A 14,868-nucleotide genomic window follows, 5' to 3' on the forward strand; every position below is an offset into this window, starting at 1 on the left:
GCCTCCAATCTGGCTGTTCGGTCTGCTGCTTACACCAGCTATCTTGTTCAGTCGCTTCTTAAGGACTGTCAGGGTATTTCTGCGCAGCTCATGCAGGAAGAGGATCCCTCTGAGTCTTTGTCCATGTTGGAACAGCAGTTGCGTTTCATGGCTGACTTGTCCTTCGACTCCCTTAGTGCTGCGGCGGCGGCCGCTGGGGCCTCGGTTGCTGCTAGGAGGCAGTTGTGGCTTAAGTCTTGGAAGGCGGAAGCTGCTCAGAAGGCGGCCGTGATGAAGATTCCTTTCACGGGCTCTAAGCTGTTTGGGGAGCCGTTGGAAGCTTTGATTAAAAAGACAGCTGAGGACAAAAAATTGTTGGCTCCGGTCCGCTCTTCTCAGAAAGGGTAGTTTGCGGGTTATAAGCGGGCTTTTGGGCAGGCGTTTCAATCTAAGATGGCTGCTCAGCCCTTTCGTGGTAGGGGACATGGCCGGGGTGTCCCTTCCTTCCACAAGTCCCGGGGTCAACATGGTGCTTCCTCTTCTGCAGGTCCCTCCAAGTCGTGACTATGTGATGGATTCCTTGGAGGTGCCGGTTGGGGGTCGCCTCACCTCTTTTTTACCTGTCTGGGAGGAGTTCGTTCGGGATCTGTGGGTTCTACAGGTGGTACGGCTGGGCTACAGAATAGAATTTGGGACTCCTCCGGTGGATGTGTTCAAAGCTACCCCTGTTCCCAGATCTCTAGCAAGATGTCGTGCTCTATTGGACGGAGTTCGGGACTTGGTGTCAAAGGGTGCTGTGGTGAGGGTGCCTGTGAGACAACAGGGTCGGGGGGTTTACTCAATCCTGTTTTTGATCCAAAAGCCAAATGGGGACTTCCGTCCGGTCCTGGATCTGAAGGCGGTGAACTTGTGTATCCCTCATCGGTCCTTCAAAATGGTGACTCTGCAGTTGATTCTTCCCTTCCTGTCGGTGGGAGATTTCCTGGCTTCTCTCGATCTACGGGACGCCTATTTTCATGTGCCAGTGCACGCAGATTCCCAGAGGTTCCTGCGTTTCTGTGTAGGGGTGGATCACTACCAGTTCCGGGTATTGCCCTTTGGCCTGTCTGCCTCTCCGAGGGTGTTTACTAAAGTGTTGGCGCCCTTGGTGGGTTTGTTGCATGCTAAGGGTATACAGGTTTTCCCTTACTTGGACGATTGGCTGATTTCTTCCTCTTCTTTCCTTCAGGCTCAGTCACACTCCCGGGAGGTTTGCAGTCTCCTTCAACGGTTCGGGTGGATTCTGAACTTGGAGAAATCCCATCTTCACCCCACTCAGGAACTGTTGTTCATTGGGGGGGTGTTCAACACCAGGTTGGGGAAGGTCTTCCTGTCGGAGCCCCGCAGACTGACTCTTGTGCACGAACTGAAGAAGGTGTTGGGGGCAAAGTCTTCCACGGCTCGCCAGTGGTTGCGTGTTCAGGGGCTGATGTCAGCGACTGTGATGATTGTTCCTTGGGCCCGTTTACACTTATACCCCCTTGTGAATCATCTTCTGGAGCATTGGGATCCGGCCTCTCTGGATTACGAGCTGTTGGTTCCGGGGGGTGTGTCCATCGCCCGGGAGTTGTCCTGGTGGCTGGTGGATCGGAACCTCTTGCAGGGCTCGCCCTTTGTGTCCCAGGTGAGGTTGGTCCTGACGACCGACGCCAGCGTACTGGGTTGGGGTGCGGTCTTGGGTCAGGAGTCTGTGCAGGGTCTTTGGTCTGTGCCGGAGGCGGAAATGTCCTCGAATTGGCGAGAATTGAAGGCGGTTCAGTTGGCGTTGTCTCATTTTCTGCCTTGGGTCCTCCAGAGGGATGTGATGGTGCGGTCCGACAACACGGTGGTGGTGTGTTATATCAACCGCCAGGGGAGCGCGAGGGTGGCTTCCCTCAATTTGTTGGCTCAAAGTATAGGCCTGTGGGCGGAGTCTCACTTGTTGTCTCTGAGGGCTTTACATCTGCCTGGGATTTTGAACTCGGAGGCGGATCGCCTGAGCAGGGTGTTTCCTTCCCTGTCGGACATGTGCCTGTCTCAGGATGTGTTTCGCTGCCTGATGGCCCGGTTCGGGGTCCCTGTGGTGGACCTGTTTGCGGCCCCGGGGAACGCCTTGAGGGAGACGTTTTGTTCTCTGGTTCGCTCTGCCGAGGTTTGGAGGGTGGATGCCCTGTCCTTCCGGTGGGAGGGGGGCCTGATGTATGCCTTTCCCCCTATTGCCCTGCTGCCTCGTGTTCTGCTGAAGGTCAAGTTGGATCGGGCTTCGGTGATCCTGGTGGCTCCGGATTGGTCCAGGCGGCCTTGGTTCCCTCTGTTATTGAAGTTGGCAGTGGGGCCTTGCTGGAGGTTGCCAGTGGTCCCTTGTCCCTTGTCGTTTCCCCCTCTGTCTCTGGAGTGTCTGGTCCGCCTGAGGCTGGCGGGTTGGCTGTTGAAAGGATGAACCTTGTGGCGTTGGGGTGTTCTCCTTCTGTGGCGGAATTTATTCAGAGGTCCAGGCGCCCTTCGACTCTCAAATCCTATGCCCGGCATTGGGTTTCTTTTCAGTCTTGGTGTACGGCGCGTGGGTGGTCTGCGTTGGCAGTGGATCCAGTATTGGTCTTGGACTTTTTGAAGGACGGCTTTGACTTGGGTCTGGCTGTGTCCTCCCTGAGGGCTCAGTGGGCTGCTGTTCGGGCCTTTCGGGGTTCGGTCTGTGACCCGGTGGTTCCCCTGGTGTCCCGTTTGTTGCGGAGTTGCTTCCTTCAGAAGCCTGTCATTCGGTCCTTTGCTCCTAGTTGGGATCTGCCTCTGGTTTTGGGGGCTTTGCAGGGGGCTCCCTTTGAACCTCTGCTGGAGGTGTCTTTGAGGTTTCTGACGATCAAGGTGCTGTTCCTGGTGGCTATTACGTCAGCTAGGCGGATTGGGGAATTGGGCTCCTTGCTTTGTTCGGCCCCTTTTTTACGTTTCTTTCCTGATCGGGTGGTACTGCGGCCTGATCCTTCCTTTGTTCCCAAGGTCCCTTCCTCTTTTCACTGCTCTGCGGATCTGGTTTTGCCTGTTTTATGTCCTGGTCCTCTTTCAGAGGTTGAGGTGCGGCTGCACTGTTTGGATGTTCGGCGGGCTCTTGAGATCTATTTGTTACGTACTGGGCCGTTTCGTAAGGTGGAATCCCTTTTTGTGACCTTTGGCCTGGCTGGTCAGGGTCTTAAGCCTTCTGGGGCTACCCTCAGTCGTTGGCTACGATGGGCTGTGGGTGCTGCGTATGAGGCCTGTGGTGTGTTGGCTCCAGGGTCTGTTCAGGGAAGGTCGACTCGGGGGGTGGCGGCTTCCTGGGCTTGTTTTCAGGGGGCTTCCATGGCTGAAATCTGCAGGGCTGCTACCTGGTGTTCTCCGCACACCTTTATGTCCCATTATCGTTTGGTGGTTGGGGGGACTGATTCTGCTGGGTTTGGGGACGCTGTGTTGCGTTCTACTCCGGTGGTGTGACTTTCTGTGCTTTAATAAAGTCTGTTTTTTGCTACTGAGTGAAGCCGATTATTGCTTTGGTATCTGCTCATGTAGTTAGGACTGGGACGGGGAGGGCTGACGAGGAGGTAATGACCGGTTACTCACCGGTAATATTCATTACTCCGAGTCGTAGCCCTCCCCGTCCCAGTCCAGGTTCCCATCCCTCCCTCCCTGTTTCGGCTTCTTGTGCTTGTTGGGTACAGGTTGTTGATTGGCAGGTCACAGGGTTATATGCCTCAGGGTATGGGTGTGGCCTGGAGGGAAGGGATGGGTTTCAAGTTGCTTGGGAGTTTCTGGTGGGAGGAGCTATGCTCATGTAGTTAGGACTGGGACGGGGAGGGCTACGACTCGGAGTAATGAATATTACCGGTGAGTAACCGGTCATTATGCTCCATGCTTCTGAAAGGCAAGAAAAAAACGTGCATTTACGTTTCAAATTTCCGATCCTACAGCAGCACACTTCCAAACCCCATACATGCCAGTAACCCGATTCAAAGTCCCATTCTCCCGATTTTTTTAATCTCCCACTTTGCTCTCCTGAAATGTTGGCATGTATGAGAATTACTTTAGCATTCTCGAGATTCCAGTCCATAGAAATTGTCTTCCACGAGCTCCCTTAGACAATATTATTTTTTTCAAATCTTGCATTTTCATTGATATAACCACCGAAAGCCCTGCTTTTATATTAAAAATAGAGCTTTGGACTATACAATTTCCGGCTGAAAGGCAATATTTCTCTCCCTGTGTTCCCATACCTGGCGTGTCACGCAGTTCGGTGCTTACTTTCCCTCCATGTTCAAGAACAGTAGATGTTTCAGCACCCAGGCTAATGTACTGCATAGCTAAATAATACATATAAGGTCCCAGAGGTGAGACCGATTGCATTGCAAATGCTTGTTTTTGAGGGTTATCACTCGTGGGAGAGCTGCCTGGAGAACAATGCAGACTGCTGATAGCTGGAGATTAGCAGAGGGAAAGGGTGTGGGCTTCAGTGCGAGGAATAGTTGCTTCTTGTTTTATGTCTTGTTTCCTCGGGGCTGAGGGCTGTTTTCGGGACGGGGCAGGGGGGATTATCGGCGTGGGAGGAGTGCAGGGGGGGTGGGGCTCTGGGAGGGTGTGTGATCTGGTCTGACCGGTTTCTCAAAGCTGCCCGGGGCTCAGTCTCTGAGTCTGTCTTCATCAGTCCGCCTTTAACCTGAACGAAGTCCCGGCTCCGCAGGCTTCAGCTTTGTGCAGGCAGCTCTTGGGCGGAAAAGGGAATCCACCCCTGCCAGGCAACTCTAGGAGAGACGCCGGCCCTGCCGGGCATCCTGTGGAGAGGCACCGACTGTGCCAGGAAGTCCTGGGAGAGACAGCAGCTCTCCGTGGGGCAGACAGCAGGACTGCCAGGCACCCACCGAGAGGGACACATCTCTGACAAACAGCTCCTTCTCCCCCAGGAATCCCCAGGGGAGGCGCGAGCTCTTCCAGCAGACGCTCCGTCCGGGCACGAGCTCTGCCAGTCATACCGGTGGATCTTTGTTCATTTCGCAGCTGTGCCAAGCGTCCCCAGGACAGCCTCAGGTGCGATGGGACAGTAACCAGCCACTAGCTTTGCCAGCCATTCCAGGGCAACCAAAGGCCTCCCAGGCAGGTTACCTTGGTGCCCGCTGTCGGATTTAAAGAAAACCCGCCCACGCCGGCCGGTTCTTCCTCCTCCAGCCCGAAGATGGGCGGGCTGACCCGGCTATTCATCCTGCTCCTGGCGGTAAGTATTCACTTTATCTTGTACACATTGTGACATTCCAGTCTGTTTTAGAACTGATGAACAGAGCTGACAAATGTGTTCATTTATTTCTCTTTTAAAAGTAAGCCGAGGTATCCCCGGACATTAACACCGGTCTGAAAAAGAACACTCCGTGCAAAACTGTAGTGCGCGTTTAGTACTAGTGTGTTACAAGGGGTGGAGAAAAACGTTGTGCTTCTGTCTAAATCAGAGAGGGCAGTTTGCACTCGGGCAAAGTATGTAAAAAGCAATGTATTTCATCCATTTATCTTCAAATAGTTTGACATTACTTCTCTGCCTGCTCCCTGGTACAATTACAATTTGCTAATTTCGCTATAACACTGAAATCATAACTAGTGAAAATCGATTTGCACTATTTTCTGGTGCACCAGTGCAAACTTTCTCTGCTGAGGAGGGAGATCAGCTACCTCAGCAGAACTCATGAAATCACAAATGACCGTGCATTTCTGGGGTCCTAAAAAGAAGTGGTCTATATATTCCAATATGTGTGGTCCGTATATTCCGATGTGTGTGGTTCATATATTCCGATATGTGTGGTACCTCCGGTATCTGCACATACTGGAATTATTTTACGTTGCAGCTAACACCTCACACTTTTGCCCGGTTAAATCTTGGCAGATAGATAGATACACAGACATAAGAGAGCCAGGAAGAAAGAAAGAAAGAAAGAAAGAGGTAGGCAGACGGATAGATGGACAGATTTACTTTATTTAGACAATCAAGTCCATTAAGGAAAACTCAATATGATGACCAGTAAAAAGTGCAAAGAACTATTTAAAGAATCGTGATTGTCGTGAATCACTGATCAGCAAAAAAATGTCAACGATTCCACAGTTTTGACCTAAAGGTCAAAAACCCTATGCAAATGAGCGCTAGATATTTGAACTACTGCAATGGCATATATATATATATATATATATATATATATATATATATATATATATATATATATATATATATATATATATATATATATATATATATATATATATATATATATATATATATATATATATATATATATGATAAAAGTGCTGTGGTCTAAAATAATAAAGTGTAATTCTAGTGCAGGGCTGATGGCAAGGATATGCGTATCGCTGTACGAATGACTGTTGTATGTAAATAAAGACAGGAGAATTTGGTAGATTATATCAAAATATGTCCACTGCGAGATATACGTCTTCGTCTTGTCCATCACTGATGATACAATATGAATTAGATCATTAAATAATTTGCACTTAAAACATTCGTTGTCTGGGTCGGACTGGGACAAAATATAGTCCTGAGCACCAAATAAAACCTATAATTTCTGGCAGAGGTAGTCTCCTGGAACACACCTCTGTACATTGACTATTTTTTACAGGGGTATGTCAAGCAATTGGGATCGTATGTACAAGATACAGGGGACTTTTTAATGAAAATTAAGGATGTTGAAATAATTACAGGTGATTGGCTGATCGCACTGGATGTCTCGTCATTATACACGAGTATAGCTCATAGTGACGGTTTAAAGGCTGTTGAGTACTATCTTTCAAGAAGAGGCCCAGATTGTAAAGAACACAATGTCATGCTCCTTGAAATGTTAGAGTTTTGATTGGTTAATAATGTTTTCCTTTTTAACCACCAATTATACCGCCAACGTCAGGGAGTAGCCATGGGGGCCAGCTTCTCCCCAAGCTTCGCATGTTTACACATGGGGGCTTGGGAGGAGCTGGTCCTTGGCTTTGAATATCAATATCATATACACAACAATTTGGTTGCATGGTTTCGATTCATCGACGACCTGTTGGTAATTTGGAGGGGTGGTTATGATGAAGCATTAGAATTTATCAAGAATATAAATGATAATGAACTAAACCTTAAATTCACAGCTACTCTGAGTCAGGATAAAGTTACATTTCTCGATACTGAGTTATATATCAGCAATGGTCACATTGAATCAAGAATATTCCGTAAGGAAACAGCTGGTAACAGCATTTTACATGCTGCAAGTGCACATCCGGCACACTTGGTTTCTAGCATCCCCTATGGGGAAATGCTACGACTCCGACGAGTCTGTAGCAACCCTGTTGATTTGATAAGGGCACAGGAGGAGAGCAAAATGCGCTTTTTGGAACGAGGATACTCGAACCAACTAATTGAGAGGGCCAAACAGAAATCTATGAAATTTTCCAGGGAGGAACTTCTGATTAAAAAATCTGAACGCCTGATAGAACATGCCAGGGATAAATCAAATGCAGGTGGGACGAATACCAGCTGTTTTAGAATAATAACAGGATATAATGAACAGCATCAACAAGTCCGCAAAATCATAAATAAACACTGGCCCTTGGTTATGAGTGACAACATCATAGACAGAACTCTTCCTAACCGGGCATCCCTCACATTCAGTAAGGCTCCATCTCTTCGTGACCATATTGTGGTTACAAACCCAGAACCTTTTGTTAATTCACCATGGTGGCAGGAGAATAAAGGCTTTTACAGGTGTAGAACCTGCAAGGCCTGCCAACATGGTGAGAATACCAAAACATTCAGAGATGGATTCACCAATGTTGAGCATGCAATTACTCAAGTCCTCACATGCAAGACGGAATTCGCAATTTACGTCTTGCAATACCCTTGCCAACTCAGATATGTGGGCAGCACTAAACATGCTGTCCACAAACGTATCTTGCAGCACCTGCGTGCAATCACGAATGGTGATAATACCTATCCTGTGGCACGACATTTCAGGGATGTCCACCACAGTGACAACGCCAGTTTAAAATATTGGGTAATTGACTCGGTCATGAGCAGTAGGAAAGGAGGCAACAGGGAAGCGACACTAAGAAGACTTGAAACAAAATATATTCTTTTACTCAACACGAAGACCCCTGTAGGCCTTAACGTAACAGAAGATCTATACACATGCTTGACGTTAAAGAGATGTATCTATTAGTGGTCTCCTTCCTATGGTTGTTCACGTATGGTAAACGCCCGGCTGGGTGTAACCGTGTGGACACTATGGGATGGCTGCGACCAAAGTTACTAACTAAACAATGATCATTGAACACAACTGCCACCTTTAATGAATTATTAAGTAAATAAATAATCGTTTTTAACAATACTGGTGATAAGAACTTTATATAGATAGGGATTATATGGAATCTTATTCTCTTAACACTCCACTTTATATTAGTTTTGGGATTTTTTTTAAACACCACAAACTGCATGGACTTTATTTTGGCTTGTATTTATAATTATTATAAAAACGAAAGAATTTGGTTGGGGTATCATGATATGCAATTATAATTGGGGAATACAGGCTACTAATTTAATGTTAATTAAGTTGGCTGAATGTATATATGTGATATGTATCTTATTTTTGGTCTGTTTATATTTCCAACTAAAGTATGAACTGAATCAAACTGTGGTTCAGATAAGGAGAAATTAGCATAATTTGCACAGAAAGATAGGGGATATTATACCCAAAATTGCTACATGTTGCACATTTATTGGGATATTTTGCACTATCGTTATGTACTGTAAGCAATATTTGCACATCTTGATGAGAAGCACTTGCACTTTAAATAATCTTTTCTGGCCTTAGTATAATTTTAAGATAAAATATTGTATATAGATCATAGTATCACAGCCAACTAGAAAACATTTATTAACGAACCCCCTTTTTTGCATTCTTGCTTTATTAATTAAAGATTTGATAATATTTTAGCCTATGTCCTCTTGAAATGGTATTTAACCAGGATTTTATTCCCCGCTGTCGTCTATAAATTGCTGGTACACTAAAAATTATTTTTCAAATGCAAGTCAATGTACTTACTACGGGTATTTTACAGAAATTATATTACTAAAGTGTTGACAAGGGTATTTTACCCCGACCATATAAATGGAAGTATGTTGTTTATGTCCATACATCTTCACTCCCAGGTGTTAACATTTATTCAAATTTGTTTTGAGCACGTGCACTTTAAAAGGGCTGTCCTATCAAAGTAACGTTGTCATGTGAACAAGGCTCCGTAGAGCCGAAACGTCTTTGGCTTTTTCCTGCAAATAAAAAAGCATTAGCACCTAACTGGTCCGTGTCCTGCTTGCCGAGTGGAGGAACTCCTGGGTGTCTCAGGAAGCGGAGAGGATGATATATATATATATATATATATATATATATATATATATATATATATATATCACAAAAACAGGAACCAATTCGAAGGAGACCGCAGAAAGTGTAAATTCAGCTTTATTCTGCAATGTGACAACTGCCAGCAAAAGTCTTTTCAGAAAGGCAACCCTCGCAGTATATTTCAGCCGGACGCGTTTCGAGATGCAGAATCTCTTCCTCAGCGGCTTTGATCATTAGCACGTGTGCAGGCGCTGAGACGACACACCTTCTTATCTCAATCCCAAGCCTGGTAGGTGGGGCCTTCAATAAGGCCTTCTGGGACTCGTAGTGTTCGTAAATATTACCTCAGTGGGTGCGCTTGCTGTTCATGCACATTAGATCTGTAATGTTCATGAGCCCTTCAGGTAGACTCTTGCTCCGCTTTGTGATGCCACATGAGCTGCGGTTGCCTTTCTGAAAAGACTTTTGCTGGCAGTTGTCACATTGCAGAATAAAGCTGAATTTACACTTTCTGCGGTCTCCTTCGAATTGGTTCCTGTTTTTGTGGCATTATATATATATATATATATATATATATATATATATATATATATATATATAATAAAAATCCTGTGGTCTAAAATAATAAAGTGTAATTCTAGTGCAGGGCTGATGGCAAGGATATGCGTATCGCTGTACGAATGACTGTTGTATGTAAATAAAGACAGGAGAATTTGGTAGATTATATCAAAATATGTCCGCTGCGAGATATACATCTGCGTCTTGTCCATCACTGATGATACAATATGAATTAGATCATTACATAATTTGCACTTAAAACACTCGTTGTCTGGGTCGGACTGGGACAAAATATAGTCCTGAGCACCAAAATAAAATTGGCCCACATTAGCAAAGCATAGAGTTAATAAAGTGATAATACATAGGAAATAAAAAGTAAAACTGGCTTCAAAACTGGCCCAAAACTGCCCAAAAACTGGCACACGCACTTTTGAGGTTCAGTTTAGACACTTTATTCGGAAGAATTTTCATCCATAAAAGTAACATACATATAACGAATAAACATTTCATCCAGTTAAAACCATGTTCATAAATATGAACAGAACAAAAATTACAAATAACAGCAAATTGTTAAAATGGTAAAATGCCAGACACTGACCTGTCAGACCACCCTGTTGCCTTGTTGCCCGATAGGCCCGATAGGCCAGTCCGACCCTGTAAGAGCTTGGAGGGCTGTTGATGTAAAACAAGTACAGAGGCCGTAGAACTTTACTGCTCTAAAACAAGCGATTAGCGCACTCAAGGGATGGAAGTTAAATGCGTCCTTATGGCTTTTTATATTCCTGATGGCGGCAGGTTAGTTAAGGTCGTCCCATTAAACCCATCATCCAATGGTGTTTGCAGGTAATATCAGGCTAAAGGTGACAACTTTTCTCTAGCAGCCTGACTGCTATCTCCACATGTAGATCTTTTTCTGCGGATGGCTTCTGCTCAAAGGGAGGCTACATTCCTAGGGGATATACAATTGCTCAAGCTGTGTTCCTCATTGCTTTGTCCACTGTATTCAGGTATTTTATGAGGCTTACTATTACTTGGGGATGCGCTCCTCTCAGGAGAAATACGACTGCGGCCGGCTGGACTGACCGTAATCCTTGTTTAATCGGGGGCTGTTGAAGAAGATTTCTGCGTTCATTTATTAAACGAGGGCAGATGCAAAGAAGGTGTGATGCGTCTCCTGATACACACCACATAAACCACACTTGTTGGAGGGTGGTTGGAGCGCCCAAGGTGGCAGAAGATCTAGTGAGGAAAAGCACCCTATAAGGAGCTGGCAAAACCTAACTTTGTAGTAGACAGAAAATGGAAGAATTTATAGGGTTACAAATGCCTCCTAATTATTGGATTATGCGGGTTTTAGTGCATTGAGGACTAAGGGCCATATGTATCAAGCAGAATTGCATTCGCAAACGCCGAAATTCGCAGAATTTGGGCGTTTGCAATCTCAATTTTGCCAAATGATATGTATGAGGCAAATCTGCGTGCAACATAAGGAATCGCAAAATTTGCGATTCCTTATTTTGCGATTGCATTTATGGAATCACAAATTTTGCGATTCCTTAAATGCAATGTAAGAGGCACCAAAAAAGTGCAATTTGGCCTTAAGGAATCGCAAATTACCACCAACTTCAGGTTGGTGGTAATTAGCGATTTCTTTGAAAAATTCACTTTTTTGCATTTTTCAAAGTGCTATGTGAAGCACATACATGCTCTTAGGGCATGTATGTGCGCCACATGTGCACCCATGCTTATTTCAGGGGTGCAACAGGGTGTCCTTTTGACACCCCTGCACCCTTGAAATTGCATTCTCAATTTGCGATTCGCTAATTGCAAATCGCAAATTGAGAATGTCTTCCCATTCATTCCTATGGGCCTCTAGGCCCATAGGAATGAATGGGGAGGTATTCCTTAATTGCGAATCGCAATTTGAGATTCGCAAATAAGGAATATGTAGGAATCGCAAAATTTATTGCAAATCCTACATACATAGCATTTTGTGATTCTCAAATAGCAATTCGCAAAACATCGCTATTTGAGAATCGCAAAATGACTTTTTGATACATATGGCCCTAAGTTCCATATGCAGAGCCACAAAAAGCTGTACACTCTGGACGACTCGTAATGAGGGCCTAAGAGTTAAAGTAAAAGTGACATATTGTCACCATTTCTATGCTAAAATAGAAAATACCCTTCTCAGTATTTCAGTAACTTTGCACTGCTGTAAAAAGTAATACATAAACACCTAAATAAAAACTAGGCAACCCCATTTGTAAACCTTTGCTTTTTTTGTAATAGGACTTGGGAAAAAATTAAGTGGATCATGATAAAGTGTATACATTTTATTTCTTTATCTATTATTTTTTAAAGCAGCAATAGTGTAAAGTTATTGTGTTTTGTGTTTACATTGTTTACATTGGTGCAGATTCTTTTTGCAGATTCGTCACGTCATACACAACACAAATGGAGCAAATGGATGTTGCCTGTTGTCTTTGGCCTGGTGTGAAATTACTGTAATGTAGTCCTTGATCATTTCAAAAAGGCTCTCCCATTGGATGAACACCAACCTTATATATGTAATCAGTGCTTTAAATGTGCAGGTACTGTCCAGTACTAAGTACCTGTTCGACTCTAATTTGAATAGTACCTGCACTTCTCAGCACTATGCTATACATTTGATAGCAGAGCACCTGCACTTCTCAGCACTGCTGCAATACATTTAATGGGAGAGTACCTGCACTTCTCAGCACTGCGGCAATGCATTTAATAGTGGAGCACCAGCACTTCTCAGAACTTCTGCAGTACATTTAATGGGAGAGTCCTTACTCTTCTCAGCACTTCAGCAATACATTTAATGGGAGAGTATGTGCACTTCTTCGCACTGCTGCAATACATGTACTGGTAGAGTACCTGCACTTCTGCAATACATGTAATGGAAGAGTACCTACACTTCTCAGCCCTGCTGTAATACATTTAACGGGAGAGTAACTGCACTTCTCTGCACTGCTGTAATACATCTAATGGGAGAGTACCTGCACTTCGCAGCACTGTTGCAATGCATGTAATGGGAGCATACCTGCACTTCTCAGCCCTGCTGCAGTATATTTAACGGGAGAGTACCAACACTTCTCTGCACTGCTGCAATGCATTTAATGGGAGAGTACCTACACTTCGCTGCACTGCCGCAATACATTTAATAGGAAAGTACATTCACTTCTCAGCAGTGCTTCAGTACATTTAGTGGTAGAGTTTAGGCACTTCTTAGCAGTGCTGCTGTACATTTAGTGGGAGAGTTCCGGCACTTCTCAGGAGCAAACATGTGTACCAGTACTCCTATCTCCTATATTTTCATTTAAAGCCCTGTGTGTAATAGTGAGAGCACAGTTTCCAAAGTCATGCATTGTTTGGGTAAATAATGAACAGTACGAAGCTGTTATAGGAGACCAGCCTTCGATAATCAATCTTTCCATCATCCACCCCCCAAAATGCCCCCCATACCCAGTACTTAATTTGACAGGACGCCATCGCAGTTTGCACCACACACTGCCTCTGTACTTACACAACTAAGCGTGACAATTCAGACTGTTTAAGGCTGCCAAATCTTTAACAATGGCTTGGGAGTCAGGTATTAATTGTTTTTAATGTATATTGAATCAACGGACAGCTGTTTTTCTGCTCATGTTTAAATTACACAAAGAACGCCACCATGTGGCAGCTGTCATAAGTGCAGCTTCGGCAATTAAGTGCCGGAGCCGGCAGTTAAGTGCCGGTGCCAAGCACTGGAAACCACTGTCTCAAATTAAGCACTGCCCATGTCCTACTGGCTCCTCTATCTAGGTTGTCATACAACTGTTCTGTAATGTAGGGTCATTGACTATAACTGCTGTGGAGGCTAAAATGGGGAAAGAGGTGGGAAGACTTTTTTGGTGGAAGCATATTGTGGGATTGAGTGTCAGACTAGAGCCCGGGCCTCATATGGAATGGTAGCAGCTGCTCTTAGCAAGGTGCGGTGCAATGCTACATATATATGAATTTACCTAGGAACCACAGTATGTCAAACAGAAAAGTGTGTAAGAAGACAATTTCAGTACATAGGTTGATAGTCTGTGAAGATGGTCAACATAGACCAAAAGCTGAGAGACCGCGGTGAGGATTAATGACTACGTCATGTGGGAGGATGAATGGCGAAGACAGACACACATTTGACATAAGTACATATTTACAATCCAATTACTGGCTCCACAGTTCATTTGCAGACTGGAGAAGTGAGCAGTGTTGAAAGATGGCGCCTCAAAACCACCCACACAACACACACACACGCATGCATGCACGCACAACATCACACACACATAACCACACGCACACCCAACCGCACACACACAACCACACATACACACAACCAACCATACTCATACACTTGCACACACACCCAACCACACACACATGCACAATCCCCCACATACTCACACACACGTGCTCACACATGCACACACAACCACACACACACAACCAACCATACTCATACACTTGCACAGACACACACACCCAATCACACACATGCACAACCCCCCACATACTCACACACACGTGCCCACACATGCACGCACACAACCACATACGCACACAACCACACACATGCACACACACACACATGCACATACACACACACCTCATAAAGATACTAATACAAGTAAAACTGAAACTTCATCTGTTCAGAGCTTTGCAGCCACACCAGAGAGAGGAATGCGCATTATAAATAATTAATTTCAACACAGTATCTTATTCTGAAAATGAACCCGTATTGCATGTATTATTTACACATCATGCCGTGCACGAGGTGCAGAAGTGCGCTTGCGGAAGGGTGGCCTGCTAGCTACTCCGTGGTTGAACGAATGTTGAATTGCAGTGCGGTCTAGGAGGTGTTTTG

General features: G+C 45.1%; 1 protein-coding gene across 1 annotated transcript in view; it reads left to right on the forward strand.

Annotated features, from left to right (window-relative positions):
• The first annotated feature begins 4,683 nt into the window (after window positions 1-4,683).
• CDH26 (cadherin 26) overlaps window positions 4,684-14,868 on the forward strand; it is a 317,238-nt gene continuing 307,053 nt past the window's right edge. The window contains exon 1 of the mRNA XM_078651581.1: window positions 4,684-5,230. Coding sequence (XP_078507707.1) covers window positions 5,192-5,230 — 39 coding nt within the window. The 5' untranslated portion in view covers window positions 4,684-5,191. The remainder of the gene's footprint in view (window positions 5,231-14,868) is intronic.

The sequence above is a fragment of the Lissotriton helveticus genome, chromosome 7 (assembly GCF_964261635.1).
Source record: "Lissotriton helveticus chromosome 7, aLisHel1.1, whole genome shotgun sequence".
NCBI lineage: Eukaryota > Metazoa > Chordata > Amphibia > Caudata > Salamandridae > Lissotriton > Lissotriton helveticus.